We start from the raw sequence: 19,583 nt of genomic DNA, 5'->3' as shown, positions 1-19,583 counted from the left end.
CTGTGTCTTTTCTTGTCTGTTCCCCGCAACTCAGTAGATATGTTTGATGACTTCTCAGAAGGCAGAGAGTGTGTCAACTGTGGGGCTATGTCCACCCCGCTCTGGAGGCGAGATGGGACGGGTCACTATCTGTGCAACGCCTGCGGCCTCTACCACAAGATGAACGGCATCAACCGGCCGCTCATCAAGCCCCAGCGCCGGCTGGTAAGCACGTGCCTCGCAGCCTCCTCTCGGCACCTGGCTGCAGGGCTCTCGCCTTGGCGGGACGTCCTCTGGTTTTGAATTTTGGAACTTGAGGGTGCGGATCGGGGATTACATGGGTGAGAGCCCCATAATAATTCTCACAACTTTAGAGTTAGCTGGAGCCACCAGAATGATCCAGGCTGTCTAGTTCAACCTCTTCGGCACACAGAAACTGCAAGTGAGGCTCAGAAAAGCTAGTGGCCTTGCCCACAGCCACTCATGTACTGAGTCTCCCATCTGGAACTCTGGAAGCAGAATCCAGGTTTCCTGGTTCCCAGTCCGGTGTTGACTGGAGTGTCTTCTCCATCCACACCAACCCTGCAAGGAAGGTCACCTCAGAGGCTAGTCTGTACCCTGACCTCAGTTGATCAGTTGATAAATCCCAAAGCCCAGAAGTGCCAGCAGCTTGTGTTGGGCCCCGTGGCTGGGGAAGAGTTTGGGCCTGGGGCTTGGCTCCTGGCTTCCTGCTCCTTTTTAATATAATTTGATTCTGATCGACACCAACCAGCTTGGACTATATTAAGGAGGGAAGAACAGAGGGGATAAACCTGGTGCCTCCCTTTCTTGAGGTCCCAGGGCCATTCAGACTTTGATACCATTTGGACACCGTGATTCCTCACTGTCCGCCTGCCCCCGGCACCTGCGGCCCCGGTCAATCCTACTCTCAGGAGAAGCTTTCCTGCCGGCAGTGCCCGGCGCTCACTGGGTTATTTGCCTGATGGTGAATGATGGTTAGGACTGGAAACCAGGTCTTCGATGCCCACGCTCGCTGTCCTCGTGCAGCAGAAACCTTGTTCTGATTTACTCCTCGCAGTGGCTCAGGTGACAGGAGAGTTAGGTGCCGTCACAGGTCAGAGATCTCATGCAGGGTCATTAGGGCCCAGCCCTGCCTCCCGTTAGGGTTAGGGAGGCCCGGCTCCGCAGCCACACGCGAGGTGGAAGGGCAGTGCCCGCCTTTTACTTGGACATGAAGGGTTTGCTTTCTGTCTTGCAGTCCGCCTCCCGCCGAGTGGGCCTCTCCTGTGCCAACTGCCAGACCACCACCACCACGCTGTGGCGCCGCAACGCGGAGGGCGAGCCTGTGTGCAATGCCTGCGGCCTCTACATGAAGCTCCACGGGGTACGTGGGTCCCACGCCCACGTGGCATCCTTGCCTTCTGATGCCCATCTCTCAGTCTTCCCTTGTCTTCCTCCTTTGAACTAGCATTCATTTTTCCTTCTTAACAAAGATACTTAGATTTGGAAGGGAGTTTCAACTACTTTGCTGGCCTCTTCCATCCTTTACATTGTATAAGTGAATTTTCCATTTTACAGATGAGCAGGCTATATTTATATATAGCAGCTTGATGTGTAACAAAGGTGACATTTCCATTCAGTGGATAAGAAGCTTAAGGATAGTTGTATTGACAAAATTGGCTGTTCATTTGGAAAACAAAAGGAAAGCATGACCTCCACCTCCTATCTTAAACAAAAGTAAACTTAGGTGAATTAAAGATATTAAATGTAAAACATCTTTGAAATAAACTAAAAGTAAGGCCAGGCATCATGACCCATGCCTGTAATCCCAGCACTTTGGGAGGCTGAGGCAGGAGGATTGCATGAGCTCAGGAGTTCAAAACCAACCTGGACAACATGGTGAAACTTTGTCTCTGCTAAAAAAAAGAAAAAAAACAAAACTAGCTGGGCATGGTGGTGCATGCCTCTAGTCCCAGCTACTCAGGAGTCTGAGGTAGGAGGATGGCTTGAGCTCAGGAGTTTGAGGCTGCAGTGAGCACTGATTGTGCCACTGCACTCCAGCCTGAGTGACAAAGGGAGACCCTGTCTCCAAAAAATAAAAATATTAGACAATAAAATACTACAAAAAAAATCAGACAATAAAAACACTGGAAGAAAATGTAAGGGAAAGTATTTATATAACTGTGGGGATGGGAGAACTTCTTAAACAAGATTTTAAAACTTTTTAGCCATATAAGAATAGTTAAATATATTTGATTTTGTAAATATTTACTATTAGTGCCTGGAAATACACAGAACACCTCTGGGAGGATATGTACAGGTTGGTCACGTGGTCACATGTATGCATATATATGTACATTGGGTGCCTCCAGGAGAAAAACTGGGGTCCTGGGGAGAAGGGATCGGAAGGACGCTCTTTTTACTGTGTACCCCCTTGGTACCTTAGACGGTACATATGCAAGTCTTAATTGTTCAAATACAAGTTAAATTAAAACCACACCAAACCAGAAACAGATAGATCTTGTAGCCTAATAAGAAAAGAACAATTGATCTTTCCCCCACTTCCCCCAAATGGGCAAAAGATATGGACTGACACCTCACAGAAGCTGCCCGGATAGCCATGAAACATGTGCAGATATGCTGAATCTCACTGGAAATCAGGGAAATGTACCTGAAAATGACCATGAAAGTCCCTATTTTGTCCATATATTTGGCAAAAATTAAAGTGTGTGCTGCTATGGATTTGGGGAATTAGATACTCTCATATATTATTGATTTGTATTTGAATTACTGCATCTATTAACTTAGTGGTATTTTTTAAGGTTAAAACCACGAACACCTTTATATCTGGCAGGTATACTGTTGGGAAACTAGCCTATAAACAATAACCAGTACATGATGTCCTCTGAACCATTTATTGCTGCATTGTTTGTGTGGCAAAAACTAGAAACAACCTTGAAACCCCATAAAGGAACGGTTGAAAAAATTCTGGTATGTCCCAAAATGTGGAATATTGAGGATAAATTTAAAAATAATAATCTAGAGCCATGTATCTTGATCTAGAAAATGAAAAAGCACACTGCAAAGAAATATATGTAGCATGACCCCACACTATGAGTGCTGAAGGTGCATTAAACACACATACATATGGATGGGTGGACAGACCGGTGGATGGGTGAACACACACACAGAAATATACATGTATAGGTGTATTAGTCTGTTTTCACACTGCTGATAAAGACATACCCAAAATTAAAAAGTGACTTAATGGACTCACAGTTCCACATCGCTGGGGAGGCCTCACAATCATGGAGGAAGGTGAAAGGCACGTCTTACATGGCAGCAGGCAAGAGAGAATAAGAGCCAAGCAAAAGGGGTTTCCCCTTATAAAACCATCAGCTCTCATGAGACTTACTCACTGTAGTGAGAACAGTATGGGAGAAACCGCCCCTGTGACTCAATTATCGCCCATCAGGTCCATCCCACAACACGTGGGAATTATGGGAGCTACAATTCAAGATGAGATTTTGGTGGGGATACAGCCAAACCATGTCAATAGATATATATGTGTACACATGTTTGAGAATTTTTTTAAAATGTAAGAATATATAACACGCTGTTAAATCCAGTTGCCTCATTGGGATAGGATTGACGGTAGTAGAGTGAGAGGGCTGTTGTTAACTTAGTCTCATGTATCTTTTCATGATTTCTTGTTATAATGAACAAGCAAATGGCTAAAGTTATGAACATTCATAAGAAAATATTTCTTTCTACAAAGCATATATACAAGGATGTTTGTTAATCACTGTAATAGCAAAAATGGAGGAAAGAAAACCTTTGGAAGGAAAATGGTTAAACTATTGTTCTTCAATATGGGAATGGTACAAGAAACTTATTGGGAAATATTATATAGGTATTAAAAAGATTATATTCTCTGAAAATAAAAAAATAGAATTACCACATGATCCAGCATACCATTTCTGGATATATACCCAAAAGAACTAAAGGCAGGGTCTCAAAGAGCTATTTGTGCACTCCTGTTTATAGCAGCATGATTCACAATTGCAGAAAGATGTAAACAACCCAAGTGTCCATGGAGAAATGAACCGATACACAAAGTGTGATATATATACATGTAGGATATTACTCAGCCTTGAAAAGGAAGGGAATTCTGGCCCCTGACACCACATGTCAAATCCATAAAGACAGAAAGTAGAATGGAGGCTGTCAGGGGCTGGGGAAAGGGGGAATGAGGAGTGATGTTTAATGGGTATGGAGTTTGAGTTTTGCAAGATGAGAAGAGTTCTGGGGATGGTGGTGAGGGTTGCAGAACAGTGTGAATGTGCTTAACACTACAGAACAATATACTTAAAAATGGTTAAGATGGTAAATTTTAAGTTACATGCATTTTATTTTACTGCAACTGAAAAAAAAAAAGCATACCTAAGTGAATGGAGATTAACATGAGGGGAAGATTCTTCTGAGGCCAGAATAGGCTTGAACATTTGAGGCATAGCTAGGGGGATGGGGTGGGGGAGGACACCCTTCCACAAAGTGGGAAATAGGGGTCTGGATGTAGAGTCACAGACAGATGTGCAGATGGTGGGGTCGGGGGGTGCAAATGCTGCCCCATCTACCCACAGTTAAATAGAAGGCAAGTTCAGGTTCACATATGCTGGTGCATTTCTTGCTTAACCATTGCATGTTCATGTCTCCGAAGCAGTAATTGCTTTTCTTTCTGTATTTGCAGGTGTGGCCTTTATCAATCCCACATGGGAGACAAGCATAGCATAGAACAGGGGCTAAAAGACTTGGCTCAGCCTAAGAGAAACCAGATGTGGGGAAGGCGCCCTGCAGTCCTGCTCCCCAGGACTGGCTTAGGCATCTGTGAATGGCTCTGGGGCCTGCCTCCCAACAGAACTGTGGTCAAAGTATTGTCCAGGGACATTTTATCTCAGAACCTGGTCACAGGGCAGTCTCTAGCATAGTCTCTTACTGCTCCCCACCATTCATAGAAGCACCAGTGGCTCCAGCCAGACCCAATGCAGTACAGAGCTGCTATAAGTAGAGTGATGTTACATCTCAACTCACTGGGACTGTTGCTGTTGAGGCCAATTTTCCCAGCACAATTATTGATAGCACCCCCGCACCCTCACCCCTTTTTAAGACAGGGCCTCACTCCATCGCCCAGGCTGGAGTGCAGTGGCACGATCACGGCTTGCTGGAGCCTCGACTTCCTGGGTTCAAGTGATCCTCCTATCTCAGCCTTCTGAGTAGCTGGGACTACAGGCATGCACCACCATGCCCAGCTAATTTTAAAACTTTTTTGTAGAGATGGGGTCTCACTATGTTGCCAAGGATGGTCTTGAACTCCTGGGCTCAAGCAGTCCTCCCACCTCAGCCACCCAAAGTGCTGGGATTATAGGCATGAGCCACTGTGCCTGGCCTAGCACCCACTTTTTGTTTTCAGGGTCCTTGTGTGGATGATAAAGGCTTTTGAACATTCTGTCTCTGCTGCCTGAAATGCCTGCCTCTGTCTACTCAAAACCTTTTATAAACTCGGTGTCACCTCCACACTGAAGCCTTCCTTGATAGCCTCATGTGCCCCTCCTTCCCACTCCTCACCCCAGGACAGAGTTTAGTGTTTCTCCGTCTTTTTACATCACCTACCAGAGTCTGGTTATTTCTACTTGTCTGTGAGTTTCTGAGGGTAGGAACTGTGTGTCTTTAGTTCCCTATTCTCCAGGCTCTAGTAAAGTACCCATCACATCACATAGGTGCTCGATAAGTTTTTTAAAAACGGAATTGATTTCTTTCTCGCTGAGTTCCAGGGGCCTGTGCAGCCCGTCTGAGCCCCAGGCTTTGTGGAGAGATTGCTTAGGTGTTGCCTTCTCGCAGCAGGTGTGTGTCTTTCAATGCTGTAGCAGATTATGTAGAAATGGAAAACCCTATATATTTACTTGTGACCCTCCAGGTCCCCAGGCCTCTTGCAATGCGGAAAGAGGGGATCCAAACCAGAAAACGGAAGCCCAAGAACCTGAATAAATCTAAGACATCAGCAGGTGAGGAAAAGATCTGTGAGTGATTATATGAATACATCAGGAGCCCTCAGAGTGCATAAGAATCATATCTTCCGGGTTAGGCAGGCCAGCCCAGGCTGCCAGGGTGTGGTGACAGCATCGTATATCCCCGGCCTTTCAGGACAGGATGAAGAGCCCAGCAAAAAAGTAACAATTGCCGTGGAAGGTGTTGGGAGCTTTCGAAGCAGGCTCCACTCGAGCTGGGGCCTGATCATTGCCGACTGCAAAGACCCAGTGGGCAGGCTGGACCAGCCGAGGTCCTGCAGGAGAGAGGAACTTTACTCAGTCTTTTCGTCTTTGGTGCTGCAGCCACCCAAAAGCTCAGTTCCTTTCAATTCTCTTTGGGCTAACGGGGATCCAGGAGGACAGGGTCCAATTAATCATGTTCCTAACAGATTGATCTCTAAGCCAATGTATAATTAACATCATGCAGTGCTTTGTGCTTTAGAAAGCCCCTTCAGAAATATTATCTCGGTGAGAACCAGTTTATGACCCCATTTTACTAACAAGCAGACTGAGGCTCATAGAGGACAATGATTTAATGAGGGTCATACAGCTGTTAATGGGTAGAGAATTAAAACCCAAGTTTTTATGGGTCAATGTTCTCTTCAATATACCACTCTGCCTTCTTAATTTCTAGATTTAGAATAAGGGCTGCTCAAAAGTTTGAGGCTGCAGTGACCTATGATCGTGCCACTGCACTCCAGCCTGGAGAGCAGAGCAAGACCCTGTCTTTAAAAAAAAAAAAAAAAAAAAGAAATACATTTAAAAAGAACGAGGGCTGTTCTTTTTTAAATTTATTTTTAATAAATAAATTTATTAACCATTTATTAAATTTAAATTAGACTTATTTATTAAATTATATATAAATTTCTGACAGAACAAGGGCTGTTCTTTAATACGTTTATGTTCCCTACCAAAACATTTCTCACTCAGTACTGCTACCCAGTTAAAGATTTGACTGGTCAATGCTGCAGTCACAGAGAAAATGAATTGGCTGATCTGATGAAAAATTTATCTTCTAACCTAAGGCATGACAGAGTCAGATAAATTGGCCCTTTCCACTACCAAGAACATGATCAAAGTTCTACTTTTCTACATTCAACCATGGCTTACCCCTTCTGGCAGGCGTATTTCCTACTGGAATTTTCAGTGTCTCACACCCGTGGTCTTCCACCTCTCCTCCTGCTTCCCTACTGCTGACGAGTACCCTATGTCCCCTGGGTAACCTTATTTCCTCTCACGTAGCAATCACAGGTAGAGAAGACATTCTGTTCAGGCACACAATCCCCAGTCCAAAATTCCAAATCCAGGAAGCTAGATTCGGCAGCAAAACCTATTTTGAACAGACACAAGGCTGTTGATAGTCTCTGTTTACTCCATTCAGTATGATATTCACATGTTTTGCTGTGGGGATATTAATGTATTTAATTACAGAGTATTATCTCAGGCCCTGCTGGAGGTATTCTGTAATAATACACGGTATTTGGATTTTTAAAAATTTGAATCTTCGAGTTGAATGAGGAAGAATTTTTTTGAAGTTTTGAATCCTGAAACACATGTGGCCTCAAGGGTTTGAGATGAGATGGGGGAAGAAGCCATCCCTGTGAGAACTGTAGCTCTCCACTGATAAGGACCCCGGCTGCTCTCCCCAGCAAATGTAGATAAAGCCATTAGCACGGACCCATCCCGGCTGTCTCGCAGGCTGCCGGCTGTTCATCTGTCCCTGCCGCTGATTTGGGTGTGCTGACTTTGCTTCATTGCAGCTCCTTCAGGCAGCGAGAGCCTTCCTCCCACCAGCGGTGCTTCCAGCAACTCCAGCAATGCCACCACCAGCAGCAGCGAGGAGATGCGTCCTATCAAGACAGAGCCTGGCCTGTCATCTCACTACGGGCACAGCAGCTCCGTGTCCCAGGTACGCGCCATGGGTGGGGCGCTGGGGCTGTTCGTGGGGAGACCGACTGCAGAGTCCCAGAGGCCGGCCTAGTATTGGGTGGGACTTGCAGCCAGGCCTCGCAGGTGCAAGCAGTGAGCTACCCTCTGGGCTAGGAAGACCCAGCCTTTGAGCTGCGTGGTGCCCTCAAGGCCCCACAAGGCTAGGGGCATCTGCATCGGGCTGTATTTCAGGACATCTTATCAAGCTATGGTGATGTGGACACGACTGTGACTCACAATTTTTTAATAGCTGCTTTATGCCACCATCTTTCGAAACAAAGAGAGGGGAGCCCGGGGCTGGCATACAGCATGGGTGACGGGGGCAGAGAACAACACACAAGTACAGCCTGAATGAGACTGCGTGCTGGGGCGAGGGGAGGCGTGGTTCCGCCATCAGAGGCAGAGTGGGGGTTCTCTAGGCAATCTGCTTCCTATGTGCAGGGAGGTTAGACTTCAACAGGAGAGGGTGGGGAAGGAGGAGGAAGCTGGCATGGGGAAAGGCCTGGACCCTGCAGAGGGCAGGGAGGGCAGGCTGGTGGGGAGGTCACAGGCAGGATGCCACTTTCATGAGGCCCAGCTCTGCACGTGTGTCAGGGGACGCCCGGGGGCAGCCCATGTTCCCTCTCGCGGAGGACGATGGCGTCTCGGCCTCCCTGCCTCCACGCCTCTGCAGTTCCCTCTCTTGGGACCAGGATGCACCAAGCTTGATCATGGTCTCCTTTGACCAGCCCCTGCTGTGATCTTGTCTCTGCTCTTAACTGAAAGAGGCTGTGTCTTAGTGAGCTTGTTATTGTCTGGGAGAACGTGATCCCACAGAACCAGGGGCACCAGGAGCCCCTTCTGGGCCGGGCAGATGGCTTACCTTTTGGAAAGTGGATGTGGTGGTGACAGGATGGTAGAAAGTGTCTCCTGTAACCATCAGAGCCTTCTGGGCAACCACGGTATCCACAGGGCCACCGGGTCATAGCCCTGGTTGTGTACTGTGCTCAGAAGCAGCTGATGCATCACCCAGACCCTTCATTCCTAGATCACCGGGATCAGGAGAAACAGAGAGAAGTGCTCCTTGGCCCCTTCCTGAGGGCTGGAGCCATGCTGGGAACATCTGCATAGTAGGGCACCCTCCCCAGCCTAGACCTCCTGAGCCCTCAGGAGCATCTCCATGGGCCTCATCGTGTACTTTCTGCTTTTCAGACGTTCTCAGTCAGCGCGATGTCTGGCCATGGGCCCTCCATCCACCCGGTCCTCTCGGCCCTGAAGCTCTCCCCACAAGGCTATGCGTCTCCCATCAGCCAGTCTCCACAGACCAGCTCCAAGCAGGACTCTTGGAACAGCCTGGTCTTGGCCGACAGTCACGGGGACATAATCACTGCGTAATCTTCCCTCTTCCCTCCTCAAATTCCTGCACGGACCTGGGACTTGGAGGACAGCAAAGAAGGAGGCCCTGGGCTCCCAGGGGCCGGCCTCTTCTGCCTGGTAATGACTCCAGAACAACAACTGGGAAGAAACTTGAAGTCGACAGTCTGGTTAGGGGAAGCGGGTGTTGGATTTTCTCAGATGCCTTTACACAGTGGTGGGACTGGAGGGAGCCCACCCTTCAGCACGAGCACACTGCATCTCTCCTGTGAGTTGGAGACTTCTTTCCCAAGGTGTCCTTGTCCCCTGCGTTCACCACTGTGGCCTAGACGGAGGGTTTTGCATTGTGTTTCCAGCACCGGGGATCTGAGAACAAGCGGGGGGCTGGGCCCTGGGACCCCTGCTCCAGCCCGAATGATGGCATCTGTTTGCCGTGTACCTGGATGTGACGGGCCCCTGGGGACAGGCCCTTGCCCCATCCATCCGCTTGAGGCATGGCACTGCCCTGCATCCCCAATACCAAATCTGACTCCAGAACTGTGGGGTGTGACATACAAGTGACTGAACACTTCCTGGGGAGCTAGAGGGGCACATCACCCACCACAGAGCGCAGCCTCATCAAAATGCAGCTGGCAACTTCTCCCCCAGGTGCCTTCCCCCTGCTGCGGGCCTTTGCTCCTTCACTTCCAACATCTCTCAAAATAAAAATCCCTCTTCCTGCTCTGAGCGATTCAGCTCTGCCTGCAGCTTGTACATGACTCTCCCCTGGCAAAACAAGAGCTGGGTGGTTTAGCCAAATGGCACCCCCTCGAGTTCACTGCAGACCCTTCATTGACCGTGTCATACATAGAGGGGTTCTGAGTGAGAACAGAATGTTCTGCTGCTCAAGCCAGTCTGGCAAGCACTCAGCCGAGCCTCGAGATCCTTCTGGGGAGAGTGTAAGTGGACAGAGTCCTGGCCAGGGGGCAGGAGTGTCCCAAGGGCTGGCCCACCTGCTGTCTGTCTGCTCCTCCTGGCCCTTGGTCAGATGGCAGCCAGAGTCCCTCTGGACCTGCAGCCTCGCCCCGGCAGAAGTCTTTTGTCCAGGAGACAAAAAGCCAGAGATTCTGCAACACGAATTCAAAGCAAACAAACACAACACAACAAAATTCGTGGAAAGAAGACAACTGCTAAGACACGGCAGGGGGACCTGGAGGGAACCTCCGACTCTGAGCTGCTCCGGGATCTGCGCCTTCTCCTCTGCACATTGCTGTTTCCGCCCCTGACTCTGGAGCTCATGGAGACTCATTCCTCTTTCTCAGCAGAGCTGTAGCTGACTGTGGCATTACTACGCCTCCCCACACGCCCAGCCCCCTCACTCCAAAATCCTACTGGCTGTAGCAGAGAATACCTTTGAACCAAGATTCTGTTTTAATCATCATTTACATTGTTTTCTTCCAAAGGCCCCCTCGTATACCCTCCCTAACCCACAAACCTGTTAACATTGTCTTAAGGTGAAATGGCTGTAAAATCAGTATTTAACTAATAAATTTATCTGTATTCCTCTTTCCCTCCTCCCTTAGTGGCCTTCACTGGGAGGTTCAGCGTTGCTGTTCTCTTCTGGGGAATCTTGAGGCTGTGGATCCACTGACCCACTCACAGCTGCTTCCTTTATTTTTGGCCATTGGCCAAGGCTCCCTCTTTAGGTAGCAGTGGGTCCCGAAAAGAACACTCATCCCAGCCCTGCTAACGTGAGACATTAGATGGGGGTCACCGCTGGGCTTTAATTTCCTAGGAGAGGGTTGTACCTATCCATAAACAAAGTTCCTTGTGGTCCAACAAAAGCTGCTCAATGTATTTATTGATTTATTGAGACAGGGTCTTGCTCTGTTGCTCAGGCTGGAGTGCTGTGTGCCATCATGGACCTACCTGGCTCAAGCGATCCACCTGCCTGTCTCTTGAGTAGCTGGGACCACAGGTGCACACCACCATGCCCAGCTAATTTTGTATTTTGTAGAGATGGGATCTTGCTTTGTTGCTGAGGCTGCTCTTAAACTCCTGGGCTCAAGCAATTCTCCCGCCTCGGCCTCCCAAAGTGCTGGGATTACAGGCATGGATCACCACTCCTAACCATCTGAGGGCATTTTTAGAGCTCTCCTCCAGACATCAGGGTCTGGAGCATGAGACTCCGTCTACCTGGAAGAAAATGTTCTCTCTAGCCCCGTCTGACTTAAAAGTGTGTCCCTCCAGGACAAGGAGCTCTTGCCATTTAATGGTTTGATCCACACAGGCTAAGGGGCAAATTAGGTCCCACAAGAATGAGAGAGGAGGCTGGCACTTCCTCTCCTTTATCCATTTGTCTTCACCACCTCAGGCCACAGGGGTGCTTAACCACTTCATCTTAAAAGTATGTGGAGTGGGGCTGGGCACGGTGGCTCACCCCTGTAATCCCGGCATTTTGGGAGGCCAAGGCAGGAGGATTGCTTGAGCCTGGGAGGTGAGGACAAGCCTGGGCAACATAGGGGGACTCTCTCTGTACAAAAAAGTAGAAAATTAGCCAGGTATGGTGGCATGCCCCTGTGATCCCAGCTACTTAGAAGGCTGTGGGAGGATTGCTTGAGCCCAGGAAGTCAAGACTGCAGTGAGCTGAGCTCATGCCACTTACACTTCAGCTTGGCTGACAGAGCGAAACTCTGTCTCAAACAACAAAACAAACAACAAACAAAACCTTTTGAAGCCCACATCAAGTCTTTTAACAATTAAGGAGAGCATTTATCTTTAAAATTAGACTTATATGCCTCTAAGATAGGTGAGCAGTAACAAAATTAATTTTAGCTGGGATTATGCTGTGATTATGTTTGGCTTAACAGTAATGAAAATAAGTTTAGGTTGGGTGTGGTGGCTCATGCCTGTAATCCCAGCACTTTAGGAGGCTGAGGCAAAGGGATCACCTGAGGTCAGGGGTTTGAGACAAGCCTGACCAAGATGGAGAAACCCAGTCTCTACCAAAAATACAAAATTAGGCAGGTGTGGTGGCGCATGCCTGTAATCCCAGCTACTCGGGAAGCGGAGAAGAATCGCTTGAACCCAGAAGGCAGAGGTTGTGGTGAGCTGAGATCTCACCATTGCACTCCAGCCTGGGCAACAAGAGCGAAACTCCGTCTCAAAATAATAATAATAATAATAATAATAAGTTTACAACCTCTGAATATGTACCAAATGGAGCCAGGGCTGGGGAGTATTAGGACAAGCCCCGCACTGCAGAGCCCCCAGCTCTCACTCGTGGACCGAGTGCATGGGACACAGCCATTCGGAAAGCTCTTTCTTTTGGAGTGGGACTGGGTGTTCTGGTTTTAGTTTGCTTGTTTTATCATTTTGTGACATTGGCGCCTATTCTTCAGTTTGCATCCTTGCCTTGCTTGCTTGAAGCTGGAGCACAAATGTCCCGTCACCCTGTAACAACATAAGCATGCGCCATCCCTGCGAGGCTTAGCTTGGGAAGTGGAGTCTCCAGGAATCTCCTTCTGTGGTCTGTCTGCCACTTTACACTGTTGCTCTCATTTCAGTCACTGAGGCCCTGTCCCTTATCCTCTAGGGACATGGTGCTGCCCTATGAGCTCTGGCTCCTGTGTGACTTTTACATTGCTCCTCCAGATAGCAGTGGCAGTGGCATTTGCAAAAAGGCTATTTGAGAACAAATAAGAATAAAATCATCAAAATGAAGATGATAGCAAAACAGCCCTCATTTTTCAAAGTCCATTCTTTTTTCTGGTCCATGCACTGCTAGCTCACTTCTCTGGCTAAAACTCGGGGGCAGCGGGGGTGTGTGTTGCGGGGGGGTTAGTTTTGCAGAAAGTACTGATGGCACAGCTGTGCTCCAAGTTAACCAGAACACAAGAATTGAAAAAGCCTGTGAGATACTGGTGCTCGTGATCGTAAGCTCCAGGTCGGGGGGTTTTCAGATGAACACAAAAAGGGGGCTTCTCCCATCCCAAGATGAGTGATAAATGAGGCACTTCTCATACTCGCACTCATACTCACTCCATTCCCTCTGGGATGACTCTTCCGTCCTACAGCTGTGGCTGATGTTATTCCCCTGATAAACTTCTTTCCCTCTCCCTCCCTCTGACACAGAAACACACACACACACACACCACTGGATCTATAAGCAGTTTGTAACAGGATGCACCAGTTCTAATCACTTTTCAAGTCAAATGAACCAGTTGCAGCTTCCTAATAAGTGAACAGCTGACATAAAGAGTTAATTCAGAAGCAGCTCAATACTATGGACAATACTAGTGGACAATATTAGCATACTGCTCGTACAACAAAGATACCATAGTCTCTTGTGTTGCCTCTTCAAGACAAATTTGCTGAAAGTGAGTTGTAATTAGAGATGTTAAAAAAAACATTGGCTGGGCACGGTGGCTCACTCCTGTCATCCCAGCACTTTTGGAGGCGAGGCAGGTGGATCACCTGAGGTCAGGAGTTCGAGACCAGCCTGGCTAACATGGCGAAACCCCATCTCTACTACGAATAGAAAAATTTAGCCAGGCATGGTGGTGGGCACCTGTAACCTCAGCTACTTGGGAGGCTGAGGCCGAAGAATTTCTTGAACCCGGGAGGTGGAGGTTGCAGTGACCCGAGATCACACCATTGCACTCCAGCCTGGGCAATAAGAGTGAAATTGCGTCTCAAATAATAATAATAATAATAATAATAATAATAATAATAATAATAATAATAATAAAACCTGAGATTTATCGTTCTTCCTCTCTCCTTTTCCTTGAGAACTTAATAAAAATGGAAAATATCCATTACTTCTCGGGTTCTTGATGATCTCAAACTGTTAAGCCGGGATGGAGGATAGACGTGGTCGGTAAACACTGAAATCACAGAACCCTAAGGGGGTCAGGGCTCTGCTGAGCAAAGCAATGGGTCCAGAGTGCCCCAACATGCTTTTCCGTTGGAAGGAGCTGCTATAGCCTCCGAGGGGCCCCTGCTGGAGACTCTGGGCTGGAATCCCCTGTGATATCCTCCACAGTCGCCCATTGTATACCTTTCCTTGGGGATTCCTCAGACTGCTTCCAACCTTCCCACTGGCAGAGTCCCCTTTACCCACTCCCACCCCTGCCATGGGCTCCATTTTTGTTTCTGTTTTTATTTTTGAGACAGAGTCTTGCTCTGTCCTCCAGGCTAGAGTGCAGTGGTGCAATCACAGCTCAATGCAGCCTCCACCTCCCGGGCTCAAGTGATCCTCCCACCTCAGCCTCCTGAGCAGCTGGGCACTACAGATGTGTGCCACCACCACATTTGGCTAATTTTTTTGTATGTTTAGTAGAGACAGGGTCTCACTATGTTGCCCAGGCTGGCCTCAAATTCCTGAGCTTAAGTGGTCTGCCCACCTCGGCCTTCCAAAGTGCTGGGATTAGAGGTGTGAGCCACCACACCCAGCAGAGCTCCCATGTTTTGAAGTAGTTTTAACTAATCATTTGGGGTTTTCCTCATTTTTTGTAGATCAAAAACAAACGCATGAAAATTATACCACAATTTAAAAATGAACAAGTCGGGCACGGTGGCTCACGCCCATAATCCCAGCAATTTAGGAGGCTGAGGCAGGTGGATTATTTGAGGTCAGGAGTTTGAGACAAGCCTGGCCAATGTGGTGAGAGCTCCTCTCTACTAAAAATACAAAAATTAGCTGCGGGTGGTGGCAGGCACCTGTAATCCCAGCTACTTGGGAGGCTGAGGAAAGAGAATCCTTTGAACCTGGGAGATGGAGGCTGCAGTGAGCCGAGATCCCGCCACTGCACTCCAGCCTGGGCGACAGAAAGAAACTCCATCTCAAAATAAATAAATAAATAAAGAGATAGATAAATAGATAGATATAAAAATGAACAAAAATCATAACTCTTCATCTCTGCTAACAAGTACCAGAGAGTCAATACACCAAGCTGGGTTCCTGCCTAAGGCAAAGACATTCCATTTAGTTTACTTTGTGGCCTTGTGACAGATACTAAATGGATGGTTACTTAGATGTTTTCTGACTGTTTTTCAATGGCTTGTGGGTTCCTCTGGGTCCTCGGGCCTCCAGGAGGGGCCACTGCCGCACACACACATCTGGAAGGATCCTGTATCCATAGACACCTGCGCTTCTGCCTTCTTAAAAAAAAAGGAGGGGACCAGAAGTGCCCACAATGGGGAATTCTGAGACTTGTCTTCCAGCACAAGTTTGGTCATGGGCTGGCTGTGTGCTGTTGGGCCATTTACCCAACTGCTCTGACCTTAGCATTCTCATCTGTAAAATGGTTTGGCCTGGGCAGCTTCAGGTGTCCAAGACTGGACCAGCAGCTACGGAATCACATATCAGAGGAAAATGACTCACCTCTCTCTCTGGGCCTCACACACTCTCATTGGTACAGATGACACCTCAGGGCCCCCAGATTTGAAAATGCTCTTTCTGGAGACTCAAGATTGATGTCTTGGCTGAGTGCGGTGGCTCACACCTGTAATTCCAGCACTTTGGGAGGCTGAGGTGGGTGGATCACCTGAGGTCAGGAGTTTGAGACCAGCCATGGCCAACATGGCGGAACCCCATCTCTACTAAAAATACAAAAAATTAGCCAGACGTGGTGGCAGGCGCCTGTAATCCCAGCTACTCGGGAGGCTGAGGCAGGAGAATTGTTTGAACCCAGGAGGCGGAGGTTGCAGTGAGCCGAGATCATGCCATTGCACTCCAATCTGGGCAACAGTGCGAGACTCTATCTCAAAAAAAAAAAAAAAAAAAAAAAAATTGATGTCTCGAGTCTCAAATGGAAAGCAGCGTCTTCATTGTGACCCAGTTAATGAGGCTTAAAAAAATGATTCCAGGATCACACATCCAAAGAGCATTGTTCCTCAAAGTAACCTTGGAAACTGAACTTCTCCCAGGAGACAAGCTGCTAATGACTGGGAAGTTAGCACCCTTAAGTTTCCAACAGCTGGAGGGAGAGACTGAATGGAACAAAGAAAACTGAACCCTGCTAAGGAAAGGAAGCCCAGATTGAGATACCATGCCTGACTCATTTACAAATCATGTCGGGTCTCGAGACCATCTGGTTCAAATCCTTTTGTCTCTCAGTCAAGGGAACTTGCCCAAAGCCACAGAGCTGGCGTGAGGAAGAGCAACATTTCACTGACCGCCCACCCTCACTCACTAGGAGGGCCGTGGGACCGACCCAGGGTACTGCCCTTGCAGTTAATGCGCCTACCACGTGGGGGCGCACGTGTTCTCCCTTTCAGCTTCCACTGCAGCCTGAGTTTTCCAGCCGTCAATCCGTAAGCAGCCCCGAAATTCTGCCAACAAAAATCACCTGCTGCTAATTGAACACGACTGCATGTCAAACGCTGCTAGCAGCTTTCTATAGCCGCAGGAAACACTTCCATATCCCCCCACTCATGTTTTGCACATAAAAAAGATATGGCCTACGGATTTTTAGTCACTTGTTGAAGGTCACAGAGCTAGTAAGTGCAAATCAGGGTTCAAACAACATCTATTTCACTCCAGAATCTGGGCTTTTACACCCCGCTCTTGTGTCTCCTAAACAGTGGAAATCTACAAGCTGAGAAGCCCTGCCCAGTCTGGGTTTAGACGGCAGTCCAAGAGGAAGAGTCTTTCAGTGTCTTTGTAGAAGTTGAGGAGAATCCTTGGTTCCAAATTCTCCCAACTTATACGTGATGAAAGAAAGACCTAGAGACATTGGGGAATAGGGCTTACTGTCCACGGCTCATAACCCAAAAAAGGGGCAACTGGAAGAGCCTGTGGAACCTCACTCAGCCCCTGCTCCCGAGGTGCCCGTAGAGCCACATGGACCCTGAACCGTGTGCTTCACAATCCCCAAACTCTCAGCAGCAATTCAAGCCATTACAGGATCCTAGTATTTTTCTCTTTCACTCCCTTCCTCGCATTTTTTGGGGCGGCTGTATTTTAATCTATTTTCATGTGCATTACAACTCTAGCTCTGTTGGAAAAAAATGGGCACAAAGGAAGGGGGAGCAATTGATTCTGCGCCTCTTAGAAAGCTGGGCGCCCATCCTTTTGGAGCTGAGGCCCACTCCAGTGGGCTTGGGGGTTGCCCCAATCCAGGAGGCAGACAAATACTACTACTACTACTACTAATAATAATAATATAAATAATAATTACTAAAACGTTTAGTGATGCTATACACCAGATCCAGTGCTGGAGACCCAGTGCAGTCACCAGACCCAGTGCAGTGATGGAAGCGAATCCTTTAAAGAAATCCCACAGAGGCTGGGCGCAGTGGCTCAGGCCTGTAATCCCAGCACTTTGGGAGCCCGAGGAGGGGGCAGATCACCTGAGGTCAGGAGTTCGAGACCAGCCTGGCCAACATGGTGAAACCCTGTCTCTACTAAAAATACAAAAATTGCAGGGTGTGGTGGCAGGTACCTGTAATCCCAGCTACTCGGGAGGCAGAGGCAGGAGAATCACTTGAACCTAGGAGACGGAGGTTGCAGTAAGCCGAGATCACACCACTGTACTCCGGCCTGGGTGACAGAGCGAGACTGTCAAAGAAAAGAAAGAAGAGAAAGAGAGAAAGAAAGAAAAGAAAGAAGGAAGGGAGGGAGGGAGGAAGGAAGGAAGGAGGAAGGAAGGAAGGAAGGAAAGAAAGAGAAAGAAAGAAAGAAAATAAATCAGTAAGGTCATTATTTACAGATGAAGAAACTGAGGTACAGAAAGGGTGAGTTACTTGCCCAGGCTCTCCCAGCTGAGTGGTGGGATGTGGACCCAGGCAGCCTGGTATGGGAACAGGTTTCTAGCAACTCCTCGTGGAGTCACTATTCCAGGCTGGCCTTTTCCAGGCAGATTATTCAGCCTTTTTGTCTTAGAATGATGATTGCATATGCTTGCACAGCATTTGCATATACTTACAGTTTATGTGTGTTTCTTGGCTAGTATCTCATCTAATCATTTACATAACATGGATGAATTGAATCATTCACTCAATTTCCTGAGTGTCTACCAACTGCGAATCGCTATGCTCTAAATTCTTGCTGCTCAAAATGTAGTCCCTAGGGCCGGGCGCGGTGGCTCAAACCTGTAATCCCAGCGCTTTGGGAGGCCGAGGAGGGAGGATCACCTAGGTTAGGAGTTCGAGACCAGCCTGGCCAACATGGAGAAACCCTGTCTCTACTAAAAATACAAAAATTAGCTGGGCATGCTTGTGCGTGCCTGTAATCCCAGCTACTTGGGAGGCTGAGGCGGGAGAATCCCTTGAACCCAGGAGGCAGAGGTTGCAGTGAGCTGGGATTGCGCCATTGCACTCCAGCCTGGGCAACAAGAGTGAAACTCTGTCACAGAAAAAAAAAAAAAAGTGGCCCCTAGACCAACAGCATCAGCATCACCCAGCAGCTTGCTGGAAAGGCAACATCTTGGGCCCTGGTATAGACCTTAGAATCTGCATTTAAACAAGGTTCCCAGGGGATTCATAGGTACGTTGAAGTTTGAGAAGCGTGGCTTTGTAATATTTCTATAATACCATTTAATAGATATCCCATTTAATGAAGTCAGAGATACTGTGACTTGCTTGTATCCCCACAACTAATAATGAAGCAATATATGCAAAGAGCTCACAACAGTGTTTTGCACATAGTATGTGCTCAATAAACAATAACCACCAATGACAGAGCCAAGCTGTGAACCATCTGATTTACAATTGCATAGCCCCTTAGCTTCAGAAGAACCCCTTTAGGCACCAGGCATTCATTCCACCCGGTAAGGCGAGGATTGTGGCTATGGCTTCCCTCCCGGCTCAGCCAGTCTACAGAAAGGGAAGCTCGGGGGCCCAGAATCTACCACTGTGGTGAGCCTGATCCTATAGCAGGGGCATCCTGGGGGTGGGGGGGATGTTATTCTCCAGAAAAGGCCAGATATAGAAAGAGGGGGACCAGAGGCTCTCCAAAGGATGCCTCCTGCAAACCCATGCCCTCCAACCTCATCCCCTCTGCCTCCAGATGCCTTTCTAGATGAGGACCCTACACCCTAGGCCTCTCCAGGCCTCCCTCTCCTCACCTCCTGCCCTAGCCTGTTCAGTAGGTGACCACTGTGGGAAGGCCACTTGTACCCTCCCTCTCAATCAGTAGGACACAATCATGTCTCTGACGGTGGGCTGGGCTTGTTTCCCTGTGCTGACCAAGTCCTTTCCCAGGGCCCCCTCAGCTAGGGTCCATGGTGACTTCACCACAGCCTATTAGCCTAT

At 48.2% G+C, this 19,583-nt stretch overlaps 1 protein-coding gene and 1 pseudogene across 5 annotated transcripts in view; both read left to right on the top strand.

Moving 5' to 3' along the window:
* GATA4 (GATA binding protein 4) overlaps nucleotides 1-10,895 on the top strand; it is an 82,993-nt gene extending 72,098 nt beyond the window's left edge. For 3 of the 5 annotated variants that reach the window (XM_054498853.2, XM_054498854.2, XM_054498852.2), the window contains 5 exons: nucleotides 35-204; nucleotides 1,238-1,363; nucleotides 5,954-6,041; nucleotides 7,826-7,974; nucleotides 9,186-10,895. In XM_054498853.2, the coding sequence (XP_054354828.1) occupies nucleotides 35-204; nucleotides 1,238-1,363; nucleotides 5,954-6,041; nucleotides 7,826-7,974; nucleotides 9,186-9,368 (716 nt within the window). In that variant the 3' untranslated portion in view covers nucleotides 9,369-10,895. The remainder of the gene's footprint in view (nucleotides 1-34; nucleotides 205-1,237; nucleotides 1,364-5,953; nucleotides 6,042-7,825; nucleotides 7,975-9,185) is intronic. The other 2 variants (XM_054498856.2, XM_054498855.2) reach the window with 1 other exon arrangement.
* Nucleotides 10,896-11,953: 1,058 nt separating this feature from the next.
* Nucleotides 11,954-13,018, top strand: LOC129042627 (putative uncharacterized protein C8orf49; annotated as a pseudogene).
* Nucleotides 13,019-19,583: the final 6,565 nt, after the last annotated feature.

The sequence above is a fragment of the Pongo pygmaeus genome, chromosome 7 (assembly GCF_028885625.2).
Source record: "Pongo pygmaeus isolate AG05252 chromosome 7, NHGRI_mPonPyg2-v2.0_pri, whole genome shotgun sequence".
Lineage (NCBI taxonomy): Eukaryota > Metazoa > Chordata > Mammalia > Primates > Hominidae > Pongo > Pongo pygmaeus.
The sequence above is the reverse complement of the archived record's forward strand: the minus strand, read 5'-3'. Positions and strand labels throughout refer to the sequence as shown.